This window comes from Petromyzon marinus, chromosome 41, assembly GCF_048934315.1.
Source record: "Petromyzon marinus isolate PM22_M1 ecotype Great Lakes invasive population chromosome 41, UKy_Petmar_22M1.pri1.0, whole genome shotgun sequence".
NCBI lineage: Eukaryota > Metazoa > Chordata > Hyperoartia > Petromyzontiformes > Petromyzontidae > Petromyzon > Petromyzon marinus.
This window is the reverse complement of record NC_133707.1, coordinates 11,442,388-11,465,462: the sequence shown is the minus strand read 5'-3', so window position 1 is coordinate 11,465,462 and position 23,075 is coordinate 11,442,388. Positions and strand designations below refer to the sequence as shown.

The 23,075-nt window shown below is 51.2% G+C and overlaps 1 protein-coding gene across 7 annotated transcripts in view; it reads left to right on the top strand.

Moving 5' to 3' along the window:
* The window catches only part of LOC116950878 (uncharacterized), a 236,210-nt gene that overhangs the window by 210,513 nt on the left and 2,622 nt on the right, over nt 1-23,075 (top strand). For all 7 annotated transcript variants that reach the window (XM_032969004.2, XM_076073392.1, XM_032969006.2 and 4 more), the window contains 6 exons: nt 921-1,039; nt 15,979-16,128; nt 16,348-16,470; nt 19,184-19,289; nt 20,605-22,154; nt 22,846-22,945. In XM_032969004.2, the coding sequence (XP_032824895.2) occupies nt 921-1,039; nt 15,979-16,128; nt 16,348-16,470; nt 19,184-19,289; nt 20,605-22,154; nt 22,846-22,945 (2,148 nt within the window). The remainder of the gene's footprint in view (nt 1-920; nt 1,040-15,978; nt 16,129-16,347; nt 16,471-19,183; nt 19,290-20,604; nt 22,155-22,845; nt 22,946-23,075) is intronic.

Sequence of the window (23,075 nt, the reverse complement as noted above, 5' to 3'; positions counted from 1 at the left end):
CCCCCGTGTAGCCTTAACAGACTGTTGGGGAAAGTGCTGTTAGCGAGCGCCTATGAAGACCGGCACGGCACACGAGGGGTGGGTGGCCAGCATCACGGCCGACCGCCTTTTTCTCCCCAGCGGCGATGTTTGCACACCATACCGGGACCGGTTCAGATCGTCACTTGTTTAGGCCGTGAGCGGGAATCGAACTCGCAGCGCACTGACCACAACACTCTACCGCTCCCCGTAACCGTAACACACGGACACACACGCGGGCGCAAACATTGGGCCCAGTGCATAGGAACACGCACTGCCTTAACAACGCGTGCGCTGGCAGGGTCACTCGCTCGGCGGTGCCCCCACCGGTGATTGCTCCGCATCGCGCGCTCCCCACGCGTGCATGTGTCACAGATCCCCCGTCCGGAGGAGACGCGGCGGAAATGCTTTTTTCCATTATTTTTTCTCTCGATGTTGTTGTGGTTGGCATCGAAACGGCCACAGAGGCAGAAAATAGCGGCAACTCGGCCGAATTTTGTGCCAGATGTTGACGCAAGTTGGGTTTCATGCCAACGCGCGAATTAATCGCCCCTGCCATGCGTTCTGAGCGAGCTCCCGGTTGGAATAAAAGTTGCACGAGATAAGTTGAGCGGGTTCGGCCAGGGCGCGTCACGGTGAGCGAGGGTACTTGGTCCGGCGGTCGAGGTTAACGATGGAGTGGCAGCCAAAGGGGAGGTAGGGGGGGTTGCAACGTGCGCTCGGGAGCACGTCCGCAACGGAGATGGAGCTGTGCACTTAAAATGTGTATGCTTAGTAACGTAAAATATATACGTTCATGTTTTTATATTAAGAACAAAAAGGTGGAAATACCGAATCGTGACCCCCCCCGTGACCTCCACGCGAGGCTTTGACCGTGGCTTGGCTGCTTCCTCCTCCCACAGGCCGGGCCCGCGGGCTCGGGGCGACGTCACCGGCGACCACGGCGGGGACAGTGTCGCCTCGTCCGACCCGGACTCACCGCACCTCCTGTCGCGGCACGCCTGGCCCACGCCACAGCCCAGTAAGTCGGCGCCACACCGTGCCTCATCGTGCCACACTGCGCCACACCACGTCACACCACGTCACGCCATGCCATACCGTGCCACACCGTGTTTTGCACCGTACGTAGCCAGCCGTGCCAATCGGAGGTGCAGAGGAAGGACAAAAAACAGAGACCCACAAAGACACAGAGAGACTCATACTCAGAGACCCTGAGACAACCATAGAGACCAATAGAGACTGACAGAGACCCACACAGAAACACATTGAGACTCAGACACCCATAGAGACCTATTCAGGCTCACAGAGACACCCATAGAGATTTCATGCCATCCCGTACACCACCCTGCACCGCGTTACTTTACGGTACTCCCCCCATGCCCACAGCATCCCGCGTTGTACAAAATCGTAAAGCACCGCGGCAAGCGACGCTGTGCCACGCTGACCGCGTGGCACGTCACTTTGTCACACCACAGCAGACCGCATCATGACGTGCAGAATCCACAATTATTATCAGCTAAGGCCCACTCTGCCATATAGCACTCTTTTAGAAGTGACCTGGCCACAAATGATAGCTCAACGAAGTGGCTTATCATGTGGACATTTACAGCCGCCAAATTCTCTTAAACGCGTGATGTTCATTCTAAATGTGAATGTGGAGGGAAAGACCGGAGGACCCGGAGAAAAATCCACATGACCACGGGGAGAGGGACACGCAAACTCCAAATATACAGCAGCAGGTGTCAGGGTATGAATCAAACCCATGACCTCCTGTATGCCAGGCGAGGTAGTTAACTTCTCGTCACCGGAGCGCCATTCCGGACCCTCTAGACAAGTGCTTTTTGGTTCTTTCGGTAAAGTCACGTAGAATGGAAATAATAGAATAAAAATAAAACATAATAAAATAAAATTCCACCTTTGAATTATACAATGCGTTACTTTACACTACCCTATACTTTAGACTATAAAATATTAGACTTGTAACATTACACTGTCTTATTCTATGAACCCAACTATATACCACACTGCTGTATATTCACTATGCAATTACGATACTATGTATTGCCTTATGAATTATGTTAAACATTACAATGTTATACTATTTATTATTATACCACATGCTATAAACCACATCATTAACCGAGGTGTGAGAGGTATGAAGAGGCAGTGCCAGCGAATGGACTGCGGTCTGAAGGTCACCGTAAAATACAATCAATTAAGAACCGAAATGGTTTATAACATCTTTACAATGGTTACTAAGCCAGAATCTATCTTCTCGGTTGAAATTGTCTCTGTGTTTGTATATGTGGATGGCCTCATGAAGGAATCTCTCATGGTAGCCGGATGGCTTGCAGAGAACCTCTGTCTTGGAGAAGTCAATGTCATATGAGCCCACTGAATTATAACAGTGATCTGCCATGGCTGAGGAGTTAGTCCTACCGTGTTTGAAGTCTGCTTTATGTTCACGGATGCGGTCCGAGATATGTCATTTGGTTTCTCCAATGTAGCTGCTACCACAGAGGGAACTTAGTTTGCAAATGCCCGGGTACTGTATGTCTGGAACCACATTTTACAGACGGAACCAGATCATGGATTTTATGTACTGTGTTGAATCGGACCTGGATCTTGTGTTTATTTAGGATTTTGGAGATCTTTTTTTGTGACCCCTGCAATGTAGGGTAAGGTGATGGTTTTGAATGGCTGCTCAAGGGGATCCTTCTTCATGACTGGAGTGATGGCTTTGCGGATTATGTAGTCGGAGTAACCATTAGCCTTGAGAGCTTGGTGTACATGCTTGAGTTCACTTACAAACTAAGTTGCCTCTGTGGTAGCAGCTACATTGGAGAAACCAAACGACATATCTCGGACCGCATCCGTGAACATAAAACAGACTTGAAACACGGTAGGACGAACACCTCAGCCGTGGCAGATCACTGCTATAATTCAGTAGGCTCACATGACATTGACTTCTCCAAGATGGAGGTTCTCTGCAAGCCATCCGGCTACCATGAGAGATTCGTTCATGAGGCCATCCACATATACAAACACACAGACAATTTGAACCGAGAAGATAGATTCTGGCTTAGTAACCATTGGAAAGATGTTATAAACCATTTCGGTTCTTAATTGATTGTATTTTACGGTGACCTTCAGACTGCAGTCCATTCGCTGGCACTGCCTCTTAATACCTCTCACACCACGGTTAATGATATGGTTTATAGCATGTGGTATAATAATAAATAGTATAACATTGTAATGTTTAACATAATTCATAAGGCAATATATAGTATCGTAATTGCATAGTTAATATACAGCAGTGTGGTATATAGTTGGGTTCATAGAATAAGACAGTGTAATGTTACAAGTCTAATATTTTATAGTCTAAAGTATAGGGTAGTGTAAAGTAACGCATTGTATAATTCAAAGGTGAAATTTGTCTATGGATATGATATTATACCATGTAGTTTAGATTGGAAGGTATACTACTGTATTGTATAGTAGTCCAGTTTATAACACAGTTATAATGCAACACAGGACAGAGCAGCGCACCTTAGTTGCTCTGCTTTGGTATTTTCTTGTGCCCAGCCGCCACCCTCCTCCGCTCCAGAGGTGGGGCTGGGTAACATGCTAATTCACATGTTTACTCCGCCCACACAGCTTGAAAGACGCGGTCCTTGCTTGGCAGCGTTCACTCAAGCGCTGTCTTCTGGACAGACCTGTTTATTCACCTGAAGAAGGCTAATTGTGTTGCGGCTGAAACGTCGTGAGAATTTTATTTTATTATGTTTTATTTTTATTATTTTATTTACATTCTACGTGGTGACTTTACCGAAAGAACCAAGAAGATGAATCCCTGCAGTCACGAAAGCTTTAAATCGAAATTTAGACAAGTGCTGTTTGTGAGGCACACGCGACGCATGCGGAGGAGGGGGGGGGGACGATGTGGGCAGCAGAGTAGAATGTTCAGCCACCTTTGCCTCCCCCCAGTGCTGACGTTTGACCATGACCACAATTTCGATTTGCTAAACGAAGCCATTATGTCGTAATGCCGTCTTTTAACCCCAACCATCGGATTGAAACTAACGCCCAAACAAGGTAATTTAATAATAACAATTGCCACTGAGCTGCAAGAGCCCTGCATTAAATAAATCAATGGAAGTGAGGTGGATCATTCACCGGAGAGAAAGCTTACAGGGATGACTCGCTCATTATTTATTTTTCTTTTCATCTGCAGCGGGTGTTAAAATAACATTACGTTGGCAAGGATCACATCGAATCGAATCAAACATTTCCATTCAGCACAGCTGCTGGAGTTGGAGGTCACCCTTGCGGAATGTCTAAATAAAATTCCGGCGTGTGTGTGCGTGCACACGCTTTTGTGTATGTGCATATGCGTACGCGCGTGCATGTGCATGTTCGCGCGTGCATGTGCATGTACGCGCGTGTGCATGTACACGCGTGTGCATGTACGCGCACACACAGTGTATATTGTGGGGAGCGGTAATGAAACGGTTAGCGTGCCGTGCTACGAACCGAGCAACCCGAGTTCACTTCCTGCTCTCGGTCAACACCAGTCATGATTATCTGAACCGGTTCTGGGCCTTCCCTAGGTCCACTCAGCCTCAAATGAGTACCTGGTGCGGTGCGTAAACATTACCACTTTGGAGACAAGGCCAGCTGGGCGTAGTGTTGGCCACCTTCATCGGTGCTCGCGAACAACACTTACCCCAAAAGTCTGTGAAGTCTATAAGGGGGCATCTTTGTCATGGGAAGCAATGCTAGCTTTGGTACGGTTTGGCCAGCGAGAGCTTTGGGGTCAGAGATCCATCAGACTCTTTGAAATTAAACTCGGATGGGGTCTTGGCGAACGGGGTTTGTGGAGGGTACGGGTGAGACGTTTGGGACGTGGGGGAATAAACCTGGAGGTTTTCTTGAGCCTGGCTTCTGTCCGTCATCGGACGTCTCGCTGTGTTTTCTTAGGGGAAATGCGTGGCCCTAGCGGTCGCTGCGATTGCCAAGCCAATGGTGACTTCCCGCAGCCGCCGGTGATACCTTACGGGGAGTTACCCAAAGCGTGCCGGTGGCTGGACATCAGGCCATAATATCTTGGAAGCATAAGCCAATTTAGAACATCAAGTTAAGGATGAAAAAAGTAGCAGTTGATTAAAAATATCTGTTACTGCGCCAGTACTGCTGTCCAAGGCTTTTATTGCAAAAGCAAAAACAAATCTCGGTGGACTCCGATCTTGGAAAGCGAGGATATTAAATATTTTGATTTAAAGCTTTCGTGACTGCAGTAATTCATATTCTTAGTTTTTTCGGTAAAGTCACGTTGAAGAGAAACAACAAAATAACAAAATATATATAAAACAATAAAAAATTCTCACGACGTTTCGACCATAACTCAAACGGTCATCATCAGGTGTGTCGGTTTGCATAAATTTATTTTGAAAACGGCATATTTATTTATATATATATAAATAACGTTTGCGTCACGCGCAACGATGGCAGTTTGCCAGGACTAGTCCATCTATTTTTTGAAAGGAGGAGGGGGGAGACGAAATTTGTTTTTATGTATGCTGTCTGAAAGGCACTGTAAGCGTGAACAATCAATCAAGAACTGAAATGATTTATCAAATCTTTCCAATGATTGCTAAGATAGAATCCATCTTCTCGGTTGAAATTGTCTCTGTGTTTGTATATGTGGATAGCCTCATGAAACCTTCTGCTGCCAGGCCACCAAGATTATACGGCTTACCAAAAATACATAAAGTTGATACACCTCTTCGTCCCATAGTCTCTACTATCAGCTCCCCCACCTACAAACTAGCTCGTTTTTTGTCTGAAATCCTGCGTCCTTTCACTGGAAAGACCACCTCTGCGGTACAAAATTCTACTCACCTGGTATCAACAATCAAGGGTATTTCCCTGTCCCCAGACGACCTGCTTGTCAGTTTTGATGTAGTTTCCTTATTCACCAAGGTTCCTGTACCTGACACCATTGCAATCATTGAAGACTTGGTTCATCAAGGACTAAACACTGAGGTACCCCCCCTGGTGAGACACTGTTTAACCAATACATACTTCACTTGGAATGGAACTTTCTACAAACAAACTGAGGGCACCCCAATGGGCTCCCCCCTTTCTCCAGTTATAGCTAACATTTTCATGGAGAAATTTGAGACTGACGCCATCCAGACTGCCACTCTGCGCCCAACCTTATGGAAGAGGTACGTGGATGACACTTTTGTCATCTGGCCACATGGCCGGCCTGCTCTAGACAAATTCTTCGACCACATCAATTCCATACACCCAGCCATCAGATTTACCATGGAAGTCGAAATAGATGGCAAGATACCTTTTTTGGATGTCCTAATTAAAAAGAGACCTGATGGTTCAATGAGCCACTCTGTCTACAGGAAAGCTACCCATATGGATGCTTATCTGAAACCGGATTCCCACCACCATCCATCACAGAAGAATTCTCTCATCAAGACTCTGTATCATAGAGCCCAATGCATATCCGACCAGGAACACATAAGCAGTGAACTCAAGCACGTACACCAAGCTCTTAGGGCTAATGGTTACTCCGACTATACAATCCGCAAAGCTATCACTCAAACCATGAAGAAGAACCCTCTTGAGGAGCCTTTCAAAACCATCACTTTACCCTACATTGCTGGGATCACAAAAAAGATCTCCAAAATCTTGAATAAACACAAGATCCAGGTCCGTTTCAACACATTACATAAAATCCGTGATCTGGTTCCGTCTGTAAAAGATGTGATTCCGGACATACAATACCCTGGTGTCTACAAACTAAGTTGCCTCTGTGGTAGTAGTTACATTGGAGAAACCAAACGCCATATCTCGGACCGCATTCGTGAACATAAAGCAGACCTTAAACACGGTAGGACCAACACCTCGGCCGTAGCAGATCATTGTTCTAATTCAGTAGGCTCACATGCCATTGACTTTTCCAAGACGGAGGTTCTTTGTAAGCCATCTGGCTTCCATGAGAGATTCGTTCATGAGGCTATCCACATATACAAACACAGAGACAATTTCAACCGAGAAGATGGATTCTATCTTAGCAATCATTGGAAAGATTTGATAAATCATTTCAGTTCTTGATTGATTGTTCACGCTTACAGTGCCTTTCAGACAGCATACATAAAAACAAATTTCGTCTCCCCCCTCCTCCTTTCAAAAAATAGATGGACTAGTCCTGGCAAACTGCCATCGTTGCGCGTGACGCAAACGTTATTTATATATATATAAATAAATATGCCGTTTTCAAAATAAATTTATGCAAACCGACACACCTGATGATGACCGTTTGAGTTATGGTCGAAACGTCGTGAGAATTTTTTATTGTTTTATATATATTTTGTTATTTTGTTGTTTCTCTTCAACGTGACTTTACCGAAAAAACTAAGAATATGAATTACTGCAGTCACGAAAGCTTTAAATCAAAATTTAATCGCCTCTACGGGGAGGGTTTTCACATAACTTTAAGATCTTTCAACAAACTCCGGGATAAGAAAGCTCAGCTGATCGAGTCTCTCACCTTCCTGAAGAGATGCCGCGACTCTGGGGTAATACCAATCGCATTTACACTCACCTCTGCTACTGTAACTTCTTCTAATGCGAAACGAATTCTTTTCAAAACTAGCTTAGCTCTTATCTCAGAAAAAATCAGACTTATACGCACAGAACTAGATCAGTTAGACAAGACACTCTACAAATCACACTTATCATTGACGGCAATAATGTCCACATCGGATTGGGAACATGTAGACAATATGACTGCCTCTTCAGCTGCTACTATGTCGACCAAATGTAAGGAAAACCTGATTTCCAAATTTAACCTCCTCTTAAACAAAAGACCGGACCCACACACCAAAAAGTTAGACGTTAATAAAGTCGTAATTAATCGCAGTAACAGTTCTATTTCCGATGGTCTGAAATCCGTTTTAGCTAAAGGTCTAAACTTTGCAGTCACACCTAAACACATACCAGTTAATGATATAATTGCCCAAGTAGACGTTGCTCTCAGGGGCCTGGGTCACATCGCTGCAGACGTAGCAAGATCTGAAATCGCTGCAACCCTCAAAAACGCTAAGATGCCAGCTAGCAACCTCAGCAAAGATGAGCGTTTTGAATTATATAAATTAAAAAAGAGGAATGATATTGTAGTTCTCTCAGCTGACAAAGGCAATGCTACTGTTATCATGGATAAAATAGAATACAACAACAAAATTAAAGAATTACTCGACGATGGTAGTTATACAAAAATAAAAAGAGATCCCACCAACAGCCTCGTCACACAAACCAACAAAATAATTTCTGATTCAACCGCATTAATTGATCAATCTAAACAGTTTTCGTTGAAACCTTCTGCTGCCAGGCCACCAAGATTATACGGCTTACCAAAAATACATAAAGTTGATACACCTCTTCGTCCCATAGTCTCTACTATCAGCTCCCCCACCTACAAACTAGCTCGTTTTTTGTCTGAAATCCTGCGTCCTTTCACTGGAAAGACCACCTCTGCGGTACAAAATTCTACTCACCTGGTATCAACAATCAAGGGTATTTCCCTGTCCCCAGACGACCTGCTTGTCAGTTTTGATGTAGTTTCCTTATTCACCAAGGTTCCTGTACCTGACACCATTGCAATCATTGAAGACTTGGTTCATCAAGGACTAAACACTGAGGTACCCCCCCTGGTGAGACACTGTTTAACCAATACATACTTCACTTGGAATGGAACTTTCTACAAACAAACTGAGGGCACCCCAATGGGCTCCCCCCTTTCTCCAGTTATAGCTAACATTTTCATGGAGAAATTTGAGACTGACGCCATCCAGACTGCCACTCTGCGCCCAACCTTATGGAAGAGGTACGTGGATGACACTTTTGTCATCTGGCCACATGGCCGGCCTGCTCTAGACAAATTCTTCGACCACATCAATTCCATACACCCAGCCATCAGATTTACCATGGAAGTCGAAATAGATGGCAAGATACCTTTTTTGGATGTCCTAATTAAAAAGAGACCTGATGGTTCAATGAGCCACTCTGTCTACAGGAAAGCTACCCATATGGATGCTTATCTGAAACCGGATTCCCACCACCATCCATCACAGAAGAATTCTCTCATCAAGACTCTGTATCATAGAGCCCAATGCATATCCGACCAGGAACACATAAGCAGTGAACTCAAGCACGTACACCAAGCTCTTAGGGCTAATGGTTACTCCGACTATACAATCCGCAAAGCTATCACTCAAACCATGAAGAAGAACCCTCTTGAGGAGCCTTTCAAAACCATCACTTTACCCTACATTGCTGGGATCACAAAAAAGATCTCCAAAATCTTGAATAAACACAAGATCCAGGTCCGTTTCAACACATTACATAAAATCCGTGATCTGGTTCCGTCTGTAAAAGATGTGATTCCGGACATACAATACCCTGGTGTCTACAAACTAAGTTGCCTCTGTGGTAGTAGTTACATTGGAGAAACCAAACGCCATATCTCGGACCGCATTCGTGAACATAAAGCAGACCTTAAACACGGTAGGACCAACACCTCGGCCGTAGCAGATCATTGTTCTAATTCAGTAGGCTCACATGCCATTGACTTTTCCAAGACGGAGGTTCTTTGTAAGCCATCTGGCTTCCATGAGAGATTCGTTCATGAGGCTATCCACATATACAAACACAGAGACAATTTCAACCGAGAAGATGGATTCTATCTTAGCAATCATTGGAAAGATTTGATAAATCATTTCAGTTCTTGATTGATTGTTCACGCTTACAGTGCCTTTCAGACAGCATACATAAAAACAAATTTCGTCTCCCCCCTCCTCCTTTCAAAAAATAGATGGACTAGTCCTGGCAAACTGCCATCGTTGCGCGTGACGCAAACGTTATTTATATATATATAAATAAATATGCCGTTTTCAAAATAAATTTATGCAAACCGACACACCTGATGATGACCGTTTGAGTTATGGTCGAAACGTCGTGAGAATTTTTTATTGTTTTATATATATTTTGTTATTTTGTTGTTTCTCTTCAACGTGACTTTACCGAAAAAACTAAGAATATGATATTAAATATGTCAAAACCGGGCGAGGATTTTTTTTACTCAGACTCAAATGGACATGGAAGTGGCCCAGAGCGAGTTGTGGAACATCTGTCGTCCTATTTCAACGGGCCAGTCCTTCTGTAGGACGGTCACAGTTGACTCCCCACAATGACTTCTGTCAAGTGGCACTCGTTTTATCCTTCCCCTGGAGGGGGTGGGGACGAGAGGCCGATCCGGTCTGGGAATTGATGCTCGCAGCCTTCCAATTATGAGTCGACAAACTCTAAATGGCAGCGCAACGTGACCTTAACATTTTAATTCACAATTACAACGTTATTTTAAGCTACCGTCATACACCTCTTAGCCTAATTCGACTGATGCCGTGGCCTTAGCCTCCCCCGGGCTGTGCCAATGTCGGACAGGTCAGAGGTTAAAACAGCTCGCCGGCGTCTGTGAGCGGGGCGGAGCAGACGCCGTCAATAACCGCCTGGGTGCCCCCCTACCCCATGCCCGCCCTCCTCCGTTGAACCTCGTGGGCCTCAGGGAGGCCTCAGGGAGACCCCCTCTCCCCACTCTCGGTGTCCTCCCCAACCACTTCCTGTCTCTGTGGCACTCCACATTCCGGGCTCACTATTCACGCTCGCGCACACACACATATACAGTCGCACACACACACATATACAAGTATGTATACGGGTTGTGTCTGGCCTTTTTTTTGTCCATATATAGGGGGAAGGCTGTCTATATGTGGAGACAGACTTGCCAAGTCTCTGGTGGGGTCTTTAGACGGTAGATTAACATACCAGACTCTGATGTGGTGCTTTAGACAGACTGACAAAACACACTGTTTCAAAGACAATAATGCCAGCAGAGACCGGTTTCACGCAGAGTTGTATCCATGGCCATGATGCTTAACACCGGTGGCATTTAAACCTGAGCCCCTGGTTCTCAGATCCCTCTGATAGATTGATTAAAGCCTTAAACGAGTCCTCTATTATAGTGCGGGGGTCAGCGCCTTGCTGATGCTCATGTAGAAAGGGCATGGGGTGAAACGACGGGAGTCGACAAGAACGAGGGACGGCTTTCACACCGCAAGTGCGGGGAAATTCACTCGGGTTGCCTCTTAAATACCCACTCAGTTAATGAACGGTGCGAGTGGGGTTTGCATTGAGGTAGAACAAAAACCGGCAGCAGCAGCACTGCCCCTCCTGCATTGGTGAATGAAATGTTTTTTTTGCGTTTGCGGTTATCCAGCGAGGAGAGACGAGTGTGTGCCTAGCACCACCCAGCGGCCACACACACGCTGGCTCACACACACACGCTGGCTCACACACACACACAACAACAACAACCGCCATTCGCCACTAAGTGGCGCTGACGTCACCACGGCGCTTGTGCCAGGCTATGTGCACCCTGAGGCCACGTGAAGTGTCGAACGCCCGCTGGCAGGAGGTCACGGGGCAGACCCAGGTGCCACGGGTCGACTGACTGAGATGACTGGCTGATGCACCACCTGTGCCCCCTACTGTGCCAACCTGCTGTGCTTTAGCCACCCGGCGCTCCGCTCGTTGTTCTGAGCGTCGCTCCTCCGCCCTCCGTTGTTGTTGGAGGGCGACTGCCTCCAACTGCCCAGTAGCGTCCTTCACGAGCCTCCTCCACAGAGGCCGATCTTGACACTGCTGGTACCAGTCATCGGCAAGTCCACTCAGCTCCACGTCCTCCTGTAGCACATCACTCCATCTCTTCTCTAGTCCGTGCCACGCCCACTTAGTCCCCTCAATCCGGCCGAACAAAAGTTGTTTCGGCATGCGGTGGCTGGGCATGCGGGCTACATGACCCAGCCAAAGCAGCCTTGCCAGCCGGAGGAGCTCACCGATGGGACCTTGCCCAGATCCTTCAAGGATTTGTGAGCTCCTCACACAATCCAGTCTGGTTAAACCCAGGATGGATCGTAGGCAGGCCAGCCTAAATGTTTCTAACCGGCGAAGATGTTCCATTAAGGGGCTCCACGTTTCGCAAGCGTAGAGAAGGGAGGGAATGACCGTGGCCGAGAAGACCTGAAGCTTAGTGCGGAGCGACAGACCAGGTAGCTTCCACACAGCGTTACGCAGCCGATGAAAAGATATTGCCGCTCGACTGATTCGGAGTGAGACCTCTGCTGTTAAACTGGAGCCGGTCATAAGCACACAGCCCAGGTATGGGAAACTCTCCACTCTCTCCACAACTGCCCCATCACCGATTGGGAGTTGTGGGGGTGGAGTGTCCGATGGTACAAAATACCCAGGCAGGTGCTTAGTTTTGGTGGGGCTGACGGTAAGACCCCACCTCTTAGTGGCACGCTCCAGTCTCAGCAGCAGCGTCTCCAACTCCTTCTCTGAATGAGCAGCTATTACCAAATCATCAGCATACATAACGTGGTTGAGCAATAGGGAGCCATCCCTTGACCGCACCCGGGCATCGATCAGCCTCCCATTATATCTGAACCATATGGAGATTCCCCCGGGACAGCTATTGAAGGCTTCACGAACTACTTGGTGAAAATAGATGTTGAATAATGTGGGAGCCAGAGGACATCCCTGTCGCACCCCAAGGTGTACAGGGAATGGCTCTGACTCCCGGCCACGTAGTTTTACCCGGGTCTGCTCACCATCATGAAGGTCCTTAATGATCGTGAGCAGAGGGTCAGGTACTCCAAAAGCACGAAGAACAACCCAGAGCCCAGGCCTACTGATGGTATCATAGGCCTTGACCAGGTCAATAAAGCAGAGATGTAGGTCTTGTTGAAATTCCCTACACCTCTGCTGTAGCAGACGGACAGAAAATATGGCATCTGTGCAGGACCGCCCTTTCCTGAAACCGAATTGGGGCTCTGCAAGCCTCTCCTCAGCGTGCCTGGCAAGGCGATGTTGAATAATCCTTGCCAGGACCTTTCCCGGCACACTGAGGAGTGAGATGCCCCTGTAGTTGTTACAGTCTGTGAGGTCTCCCTTCTTAAAAAGGGGGACCACCAGGGCATCCTTCCAATCCTGCGGAACCCGTCCAGTGGTCCAAACTGTCATATAGGGCAGTCTGTGAACAAACGCCAACCTCCCTCAGCATTTCGCTTGGGAGATCATCTCTGCCCGCTGCCTTTCCTGGTCTCAGACTCCGGATCGCCTTCAGTACTTCCTCAACAGATGGCACCTCAGCCAGCCACTCACAGGGGGTGACTTCTTCCAATGTTTGAGGCACCGCAGCCTCAGCAGGGTTATCCTCACTTTGTGCCATGATGTTTGCCTGGCTGAGGGATTTTCCCTCCCCCAGGACCTCACAGAAATGCTCAGCAAATCTGCAAACCTGTTCCTGGGGGTCGGAGATTGGATCACCGTTTTTTCCCCTAATGATGGTAATAGGTGTGGCGCTGCAGGTTACTTTTTTGATGGAGTTAAATAGAGATTTGTGATCACGGGCCACTGAGGCAGACTCCATCTCCTCAGCAACCCGCGACAACCACCCATCCTTGCAGCGCCTCACGGCTCTCCGAACCTCCGAGCGAAGGCTGCGGTAAGCCTCCTCATTCTCTGACGTGGGATTCTGTAGCCGATGACAGTGGGCCTTTCGCTTTTTCTCAACCATCCTGAACACCTCCTCTGTCAGCCAGGGTCTCTGGGGAGGTCTGGACCGTGTAACCAAAGCAGCCATTGCAGCTGCATGAGTCACAGTCCTAAACCTCGCCCATTTACCCTCGACATCAGGAGGAGTCGGGGACGATGCCAATCCCAGCCGCAAGCGATGATGAAATTCTCGCTTGCAACTTTCATCAGATAACTGAGTCCAGGCCACTTTAGGTTGGAATGGGGTCCTGGGTGTACACCCACCACCGGAGTGGAAGAATGGCAGGCGCATCTTACAGATGACTAGTCGATGGTCAGAGGGCAGATCAGCTCCACGGTAGGCCCTGGTGTCAAGGACATGGGCTCGCATCCACTGGTCTGTTACTATGTAGTCCAGCAGATGTTCTTGCTCGGACCCGGCATGCATCCATGATGTTGTGTGGATGCGCCGATGCCGGAACAGCGTGTTGGTAATTACAAGCACATGGGCTGCACAAAAATCTAGCAGCCTCCTACCGTTGTTATTGATCTGATCTGGCCCATGCCCTCCAATCACTCCAGATCAGGTGCCAGCATCATGACCAACTCATACACACACACACTGGCTCACACACACGCTGGCTCACACACACGCTGGCTCACACACACACACACGCTGGCTCACACACACACACGCTGACTCACACACACACACTGGCTCACACACACACACTGGCTCACACACACACACACGCTGACTCACACACACACACACGCTGGCTCACACACACACACGCTGACTCACACACACACACACTGGCTCACACACACACGCTGGCTCACACACACACACACGCTGGCTCACACACACACACACACGCTGACTCACACACACACACTGGCTCACACACACACACACTGGCTCACACACACACACACGCTGACTCACACACACACTGGCTCACACACACACACGCTGACTCACACACACACACACACTGGCTCACACACACACACACACTGGCTCACACACACACACACACACGCTGGCTCACACACACACACACTGGCTCACACACACACACACACTGGCTCACACACACACACACACTGGCTCACACACACACACACACTGGCTCACACACACACACACACGCTGGCTCACACACACACACACGCTGACTCATACACACACACTGGCTCACACACACACACACTGGCTCACACACACACACACGCTGACTCACACACACACTGGCTCACACAGACACACACGCTGACTCACACACACACACTGGCTCACACACACACACACGCTGACTCACACACACACACACTGGCTCACACACACACACTGGCTCACACACACACACACACTGGCTCACACACACACACACTGGCTCACACACACACACACACTGGCTCACACACACACGCACACTGGCTCACACACACACACACACGCCATCCCAACAGGCACTTTCAAAGTGTCTCCTCTCGCCTTGCAAGCGAGAAATGGGGGAGGCTCCCATCATCACTCGCGGTCCTGAACCAGTTGTGGGAATCCCGTAGGACAACTGGGCCTTGTAAACGACCATGTGGCTGCTAGAAATGTCCACGTGATGAGCCACTTCGTTGAGATATCATTTGTGGCCTGGTTGGTTCTGAAAAAAGAGCTGCATTGCTCAGTGGGCCTTACTAGATTAATAAAAAAACATTTTAGTTTATGTGCGTACATATATTCTAGGTACGCATGCAAGCTGTGTATAGTTGAGTGGGCTTTACCTGGTGAAATCAAAATAGTTTAGTTGTATTTTGTTTATTTATAGTCATTTGTTTACCCATCCTATACTTGGCACTCGTTTATTTATATTGTAACTTTCTGACCCGCTCCTACTGGACATCAGTGAAAAAGAGCTTCATAGCTCATTTGATTTCTCCAGGATAAATAAACATTATGATTCTGAGCTCGTGTAGGATATGATGGTGTATAGCATCAGCACTTCGGGGGCAGGGACAGCCGGGCGGTGATGCTGACGATGCCACTCCTTAATGTGACGCTGCCACCCTTAACGGGTGCTCGCTGACAACCCTTGTCCCAGCATGTCTGTGTGGCTACGCGGGGTGAAGCTGTGTCTTCGTGCGCACAATCGTTCCAGTGGACGAAATTTGATAACGGCCTTGTTTGGGATGTTCAGCAACGCCTACCGGCCGTGGAGACGATCGTTGTCGCACGTTGACCGCCGCTCATGGCAGCTGTGTCGTCGTTTGGTGTCTCCCCGTGGGTAGAGTCGCCCACGGTCCCGTGGACGACGTCTCAGATACGGAGGGCTGCCATTGGCGCAAAGGATGATGGGAAATCGACAGCGGAGGACGTCGCAGCTCCGGAAATGACGTTTAACCCCAAGCCGTCGAAATTCATGGACCTTGACAACCTGAGTATGTCTTTTGTCGGTGCAAACACCTTACGATCTCCATTCGTAATTTATTTGTGGGTTAGCCCACGTAAATTAGTGATCTGATCAAATAAATTTGGCCAATGCCCTCCGCCACCCGACATATGCAGACAAATCTTCTCACGTACAAGCGTTTAACGCGCCAATGAACGACGTGCATCTTATTGAACGGCAACGTTTATTTATCGTTAATTTTCGTCAGGCATACCAGCAGACAGCCATGAGGAGTCTGCGGAGGAAGGCGGCAGTCCGACCGAAGCGGCCGGTCAGCTGGAAGCGTCGGAAGGCCTTGGCATCACTGTCTACCAGTACGTGGACCCTGCATGTGAGTATACCATGCGACAAGTCGCGGCGACGTCACCGCGGCGCTTGTGCCAGGCTCGGTGCACTTTGAGGCCGTCACGTGAGAGTGCGGAAGGCTCTCGCTTGCTGGCAGGCGGCCATGGGACGGACCCAGGTGCCGTGGCTTGACTGCCTGAGGTGACCGGCAGATGCAGCAGCTGTGCCGCCCGCCGTCCCACGCACGGAGCTTACCTTGTGCGTGCCGTGCGAGTCGCCAAACGGCACGACCGCTTCCGTCGAGCCTCTGGCACGGCAACGCGCCGCACAATTGTGTTTGGCGCTACACGACGTAGGCCGCATCGTGGGCGTGGCGTGTTGGCTCCTCGTTCGTTGTAACTTCCTAACATGGTGCGGTTGAACAGACTTTAAGGCGAGCCGTATTCCTGCAGGGCTACGCTCTGGGATGGCGGGGAGAGCCGTGCGGCAAAATGCATTGCTGTGCTGTGATTCTATGCTGCCGACCTTCACTAACACGCACCGAATAGTACGGTCAAGTGCGGTCAAATAACGTCCACGGCCTGAGGGGGAGGCCTTCATCCTTGGAAAGCGCTTGACTGCTGCTGGCAGTCCCGAGCCAGCAGTGGAAATTCCACATTTCAGTGGTTGGGGAGAAGTCTCTCGACATCGCAACCGACGTTGGCTTGGCGTATAGTGGTGCCAATCTTTTCTACCTCGGACAAACGGGATGATTCGAATCGTTTACCAGTTGTGACCCAGCTGCTGTATCTGCAGCAGCGAAAGCTTGAGATATCAACTGCGTCGCCTGGTGTACAGGAGGTCGTTGGTTCGATCCCAACCCTGACACCTGCTGTATATTTGGAGTTTGCGTGTCTCTCTCCCCGTGGTCGTGTGGACTTTTCTTCGGGCGCTTCAGTTTTTCCCTGCACATTTAGAAACATGAGTTTCGTGTTTGGCAGCCATAAATTTCCACATGAAAGCCACTTCGTTGAGCTATCATTCGTGGCTAGGTCGCTTCTGTAAAATAAAAAAGAGTTTTAATTGTTAGTTTAGTATGTTGTCAGCTCTCTGTGGTGGTCACCAACATGCTCTGACGCGGAGAGTGGTGGTGGTGAACACCATTGGGAAACCGGATTTAATGCAAGTACAAAGTTCTGGTTTATTAATTCGAAATCAGAATCAGAATATTGATCCTGGAGATCCTGGAGAAATCCATGCCGGTTACGACCTACAAATACCAGCTTTCACGCGAGTGCTATGGTCTAGTATTATTGAGAAGGTGGGTGCAATAATCTGGAGATGCACGTGTGTATCACCACTTGCCCCAACAGGCTCCGATTTTTACCGCACCTCCGATTAGCACCGTTGGCTACGTACGGCGCAAAAGAAGTTCAACATAGATACAGTAAACCCTTGTTAATTTGATACATATGGGGCCCTGGCGTTTGCAAATTATCCAATGTTCTGAATTATGTACAATGGTGTACTCTTTCGATTTAAAGCTTTCGTGACTGCAAGGATTCATCTTCTTTGGTTCTTTCGGTAAAGTCACGTAGAATGAGAATAAAATAATAAATTGATAAAATAAAATAACACAATAAAATTCTCACGACAGCGCTGTCCTCCAGACAGTCTCGTCCCTTCACCTGATGAAGGCCGCTTGTGTTGTGGCCGAAACGTCGTGAGAATTTTATTGTGTTATTTTATTTTATTAATTTATTATTTTATTCTCATTCTATGTGACTTTACCGAAAGAACCAAAGAAAATGGTGTACTCCTCAGTACCTCCTGCCCCAATTAACAAAAACATATAAATTTGTTTTCCAAACTCTTTCACGCACCATTCGCATTGACACACCTGCATCGATTCTATCCAAAACCTTCGATTTGTCTCGCAGACTAAGGGCTTCATGCTTCAGTCCCTTTCTATTAATTCTTGATGTAGGTGTAGACGACAATTCTGAGAGGGTTGGCTTGCACAGAGTGCACAAACAAGGTGAAGTCCAAAGCGACAAGGTCTGCACTAACACTCGCCACGCGCACCGCCGCCGCCACCAGATTGATCGTTGTTTTGGTCATGGTGCGCCACGTTGCTCCACGTGCATGCCGAAATTGAACCATTCGGTATAGCAAATCGGCTCATGGCGAATTACGAATACACCATATACATAGCGAAAGCACAGCCGTGCTAAACTATCCCCAATTGCGAATTGTCAAATACCGAAATAACGAGGTTTTTTTACTGTACTTATATTCAAGACTCTAAAGAGGATTTGTGTCCATGTTTGTGTGTGTGTGTTTTGTGCAGTGTGTGTGTGTTTGTGATGGTGTGTTTTATGTGTGTCTTTGTCTTTTGTTTATGTGTGTGTGGTTTTTTGTAGTGTTGGCATAATGGTCAGCACATTCCCGTGTTACTATCCCACCAATTCGAATTCAATTTCACACCACGCGCATCCATTCGCAATGAGCGCGGACCTCCTCTTGATCCACTCAGCCTTAAAACAAAAAATGTAAGCTCACCAGCGCTGAGGAGACAAAGGCGACCGGGCGTTCGTAGCCCTGTCCCCACCGCCCCCTGTGTGCCGTGCCAACTGCATTAACAGCTCCTCGCTCGCCAACGCTTGTGCCCCAAACCGGCCTTCTAACCCACGCCGACGAGGATATTCTTGTGTGTATGCGCGAGCGCGCGCGTGTGTACGTGCGTGCTCGTTCTAACTCGCATGGCCGTGCCGCGCCAGCTAACCACCCCCTCGCCGCTCCTAACACTCGGGGCCGCGCCATGGACACTGCGCGGGACCCCCTCCTCTCCTGGCCAGACGGCCGGCCCGCTCACCCTGCCCCCAGGTAGTACCCCCCTCCGCCTGCTGGTTTTTCCTGCCTACCCATCTACCCATCCACCGACCTACCCATCCACCGACCTACCCATCCACCGACCTACCCATCCACCTACCTACCCATCCAACCACCTACCCATCCACCCACCTACCCATCCACCTACCCATCCACCCATACACCTACCTACCAACCACCACATCAATCCACCCACAAATCCACTTACCAATCCGCCCACCAACCCGCTCACCAATCTACCCTTTCCACCTACCCACCCTCTCACCCGTCCAACCTATCCACCATCTCCCATCACATGTGAGTACCCAGTTGCTTGCTTTGCCGGCATGAAGCTCTCTACCTCAAGTTGGACAAAGACGTCGGATAAAACCCCCACGACCCACACAATATGGAGAGGCCCTCATCCAGCAGTGGATTGGCAAAGGGCTGTTCAAGTACACTTGTACAACTTAACCGTTTCTATTCCATTGCCTGAAGGAAAAGTGATTTCCTGCTCAAATCAACACTGAGGTTGTGCTCCGCTCTCGCCTGCAGCCCTGAGGCAGTGGTGGATATTCCACATTCCTATGGTGGGAATGAGCCTATCCACAGAACAACCAGTTGTTAACTCTTCCACAGAGTGGTACTAAATTTTATCGACCCCCCAGAGGGATGATGAGCTGGGTGAAACCCAAAACCGGAATTTGAACTTGCGACCTTGCGATTTGCGAGCCGCTCGTTCTAGCGCCGAGCCACCTTTGGCCGGATGCCAGAAGGAAATCCGCCGTTGATTTCGTGCCCGTGAGGAATTACCGGTGTCACTTGTTTGTGCGCAAGGGAACTTGCCGTGGCAGTAAAGTCACGGGCATGCCCCCATCGTCCTGACGTTGGCATGCCGAGGGTGAAGCCAGAGAGACGACGTGAGCGTAACCACATCTGCCACCGGTCCACCCTCCACTTGAACCCAATTTCAGTTCCTTACGGATTCTATTCTGAACACACCTTCGGAACGGGATCTGTGCGGCGCGTTGAGTCTGTCTCGTCTCGAACCTTTTTCCACGCGCTTCTCCTGCTGCGCAACTCCCGAGGACAAAGGTGCCCGCAGGAGTGTGCGCTCGCGAAAGGCTCGAGAGAAGAGATGCTCAACGCCGCGCCCCAAGGCGGCTCGCAAACCCCTTACTTCCCGTGCGTCATGTCCATTCTCCCCAGCGATTGATAGCCAATCAACACCCCTCGCTTATTCAACCACCGGAGAAAATAGAAATCTGTTAACCGAGCTGCCGCACGCACTGCCTTCCCCCCCCCCCCCCCGTGCCGCCCCTCTCCACAGCCGGATGGCGGATCATCCGCTGCTACAGCCGCAAGGTGCAGATGTAGCAGCGCAGCGTGGCCCCCCCCTCCCCGTGACGGACGGCCCCCCCGTGTCGCGCGCCGGGGCCGCCTCTGCCGCCGCCGCCGCCGCCCGCCTCTCCCAAGCGACGCAGACGTGTGGGCCGGGGCCCTGCGACGAGTGCGGCCACGCGCGGGGCGCGGGCGCCGTCTACGGCGCCCGCTACCTCCTCTACGGCCCCCCGGCCGAGCACCACCCGCTCCCTCCCTCCTCCTCCTCTTCCTCCTCGTCCTCGTCCTACGCCAGGATCTCCTCGTCGAGCGACCGCCTCTCCGGCGATCGCCTCTCTCCGTGCGGCGGCGGCGGAGAGGGAGGGGAGCGGCCGCCCCTGGCGCGGACCAAAAGCGACCTCACCGCCAACCGGCGGCAGGCGCCGAAGGAGCTGGCGCCGGGCGGCTTCCGGACGGACGGCCGCCTGTCGCTTAGCGCGTCGAGCGTGTACCGGCCGCGCTGGGCCGACGCCGGCGCCCACCTGCGGCAGAGGCGCATCGCCTTCTCGCTCCCGGCGACCGAGGCGGCGGGCGGCGCCGGCGACGAGCCACTGCGGCGCTTCCCGTTAGCGGGGGCGCCGCGACCCGCGGACTTCGGCGCGGGGGCGCGCGGGTCGGACGCGGCGGAGTCGCCCGTCTCGCCGCGGAGAGCCAAGCCGGGCCCCCGCGGGGCGCCGCTGCGGCTGTCCTACGAGTCGGTGCACTACCTGGTCGGCTGCCCGCAGAACCTGCCGGGCCAGTGGCGCGCGGAGCGCGGCCGCGGCGGCGTCGGCGACGGCGGCGCGTGGGTCTGCGTGAAGGAGCCGCCGACCCCCCCTCCGTCTCCTCTCCCTCCCCTCCCTCCCGCCCTTCCCGTGCTGGCGTCGCGGCCGCCGCCGGGCGAGCGCCCGCGGAGCCTGACGGAGGCGGCCGTGCCCAGCGTGCGCTCGCTCATCGAGCAGTTCCAGGACGCGTGCTGGGGCGGCCCCGTCTCCCCGCAGCTGCCGCTGCAGCGCCTGGGATTCCTGCGCCAGCAGCAGCAGCAGCAGCCGAGCATGGGCGGTGATGGCGAGCGCAGGACTTTGGAAGCGGCGTCGCGCGAGGGTAGCGTTGGCAGTGTCGACTGCGGCGGCGGCGGCGGCGGCGGCGGCAGCGGCGGCGGCGGCGGCTGCTGCTGCGAGGGCGGCGCGCACGCACGGCGGACTCACCGTAGCGGAGCCCTGGCCGACGCCGCCACGCAGTGCGAGCGGCCCGGGGAGCCCGGCCTCGACAGCCGGCGGCTCGGCCCCGCCGCGGCGGCGAGCGAGGGCTCCCCGTGGCTGCCGCGGCACCGGCAGCAGCGGCGGCGGCGGGAGTCGGCGGGGGCGGACGAGAGGGACGGCGCGGAGGCCGAGGTGTCGGACCTGGAGTCGCTGTACCGCGCCAGCCTGCGGGCCGGACACGGCGCGGCACCGCGGGGGGCGTCCGGCAGGACGGCCGGGACGCAGGACGGGGCGCGGCATCCGTCCCCCACCTCCGCAGGTCAGCGCCGCTCTCACTCGCGCCAGGGGGGGTGGGGGTGACGGTGGGTCTCGCCGCCCTGAGGCGTCTTTGAAGGAAAAGGCAATGATGGGTCTTCTTGCGCTGAAGGTGTCGAGCGATCGATGAAAAGAAGCTCCTGGCCTCTGTATGTTTGTGAGTGCAATTGAGGGTGCCTAGGATGTTAGATGACAGGAAAGGGGTAAACTACTGAGCGACCGCACGAACACAGCGCTTTATACTTTTTAAGGGGCTCCTGAAATGTCCGTCCATCTCCCTCCGTGTCTGCCTCTGTCCATGTCGCCTTGTGCATCGCTCCATGCGTCTCCCTCTCCGTTTCATCGTGTCTCCGTGTGTCTTGGCCTGCTCACCGTGAGCTGCCAGGCAGCCTTCCACATTTCACGTAGCCTCATAGTGCACCTAGCCTGGCACACTTGCGTTGACCACTCGCCCCTTCGTGTGCCGTGCCGCCCTTCAGATGTGCTACTCGCCAACAGCACTTGCCCCAACAGTCTGTTAAGGCTGTCTGAGGGGGTTCTTTGTCTCAGTATCCCTCTCGTGCTCCTCAGGACAGGGCCCCGTATACTGTTGACCCGGCTGTTTGTAAAGGAGGCTCCGCTGTGCGGGAGGTGACCGGCGGTTTCCGGTGCCGTGCTGCGCCTTAACGTGCCGACCTGTGCCGCCCCCGTTCCAGCGAGTCCCGGTTGGCGCAAGCAACACTCGGGCCCGGCATACAGCGTGGCGCTGCGGGCCCGGTCTCGCACCTCGGCTCCCGCCGCCGAAACACTCGCCGGGTACGAAGCACACCGCTCGCAAACGCGCGCTCAAAAACACACGCTCAAAAACACGTCCTCTTATTCATCACATTTAGCGTATTCCCCCTGCATAGCCACGGAACACGGGCACAGTCGGCCCTTTGAGGCC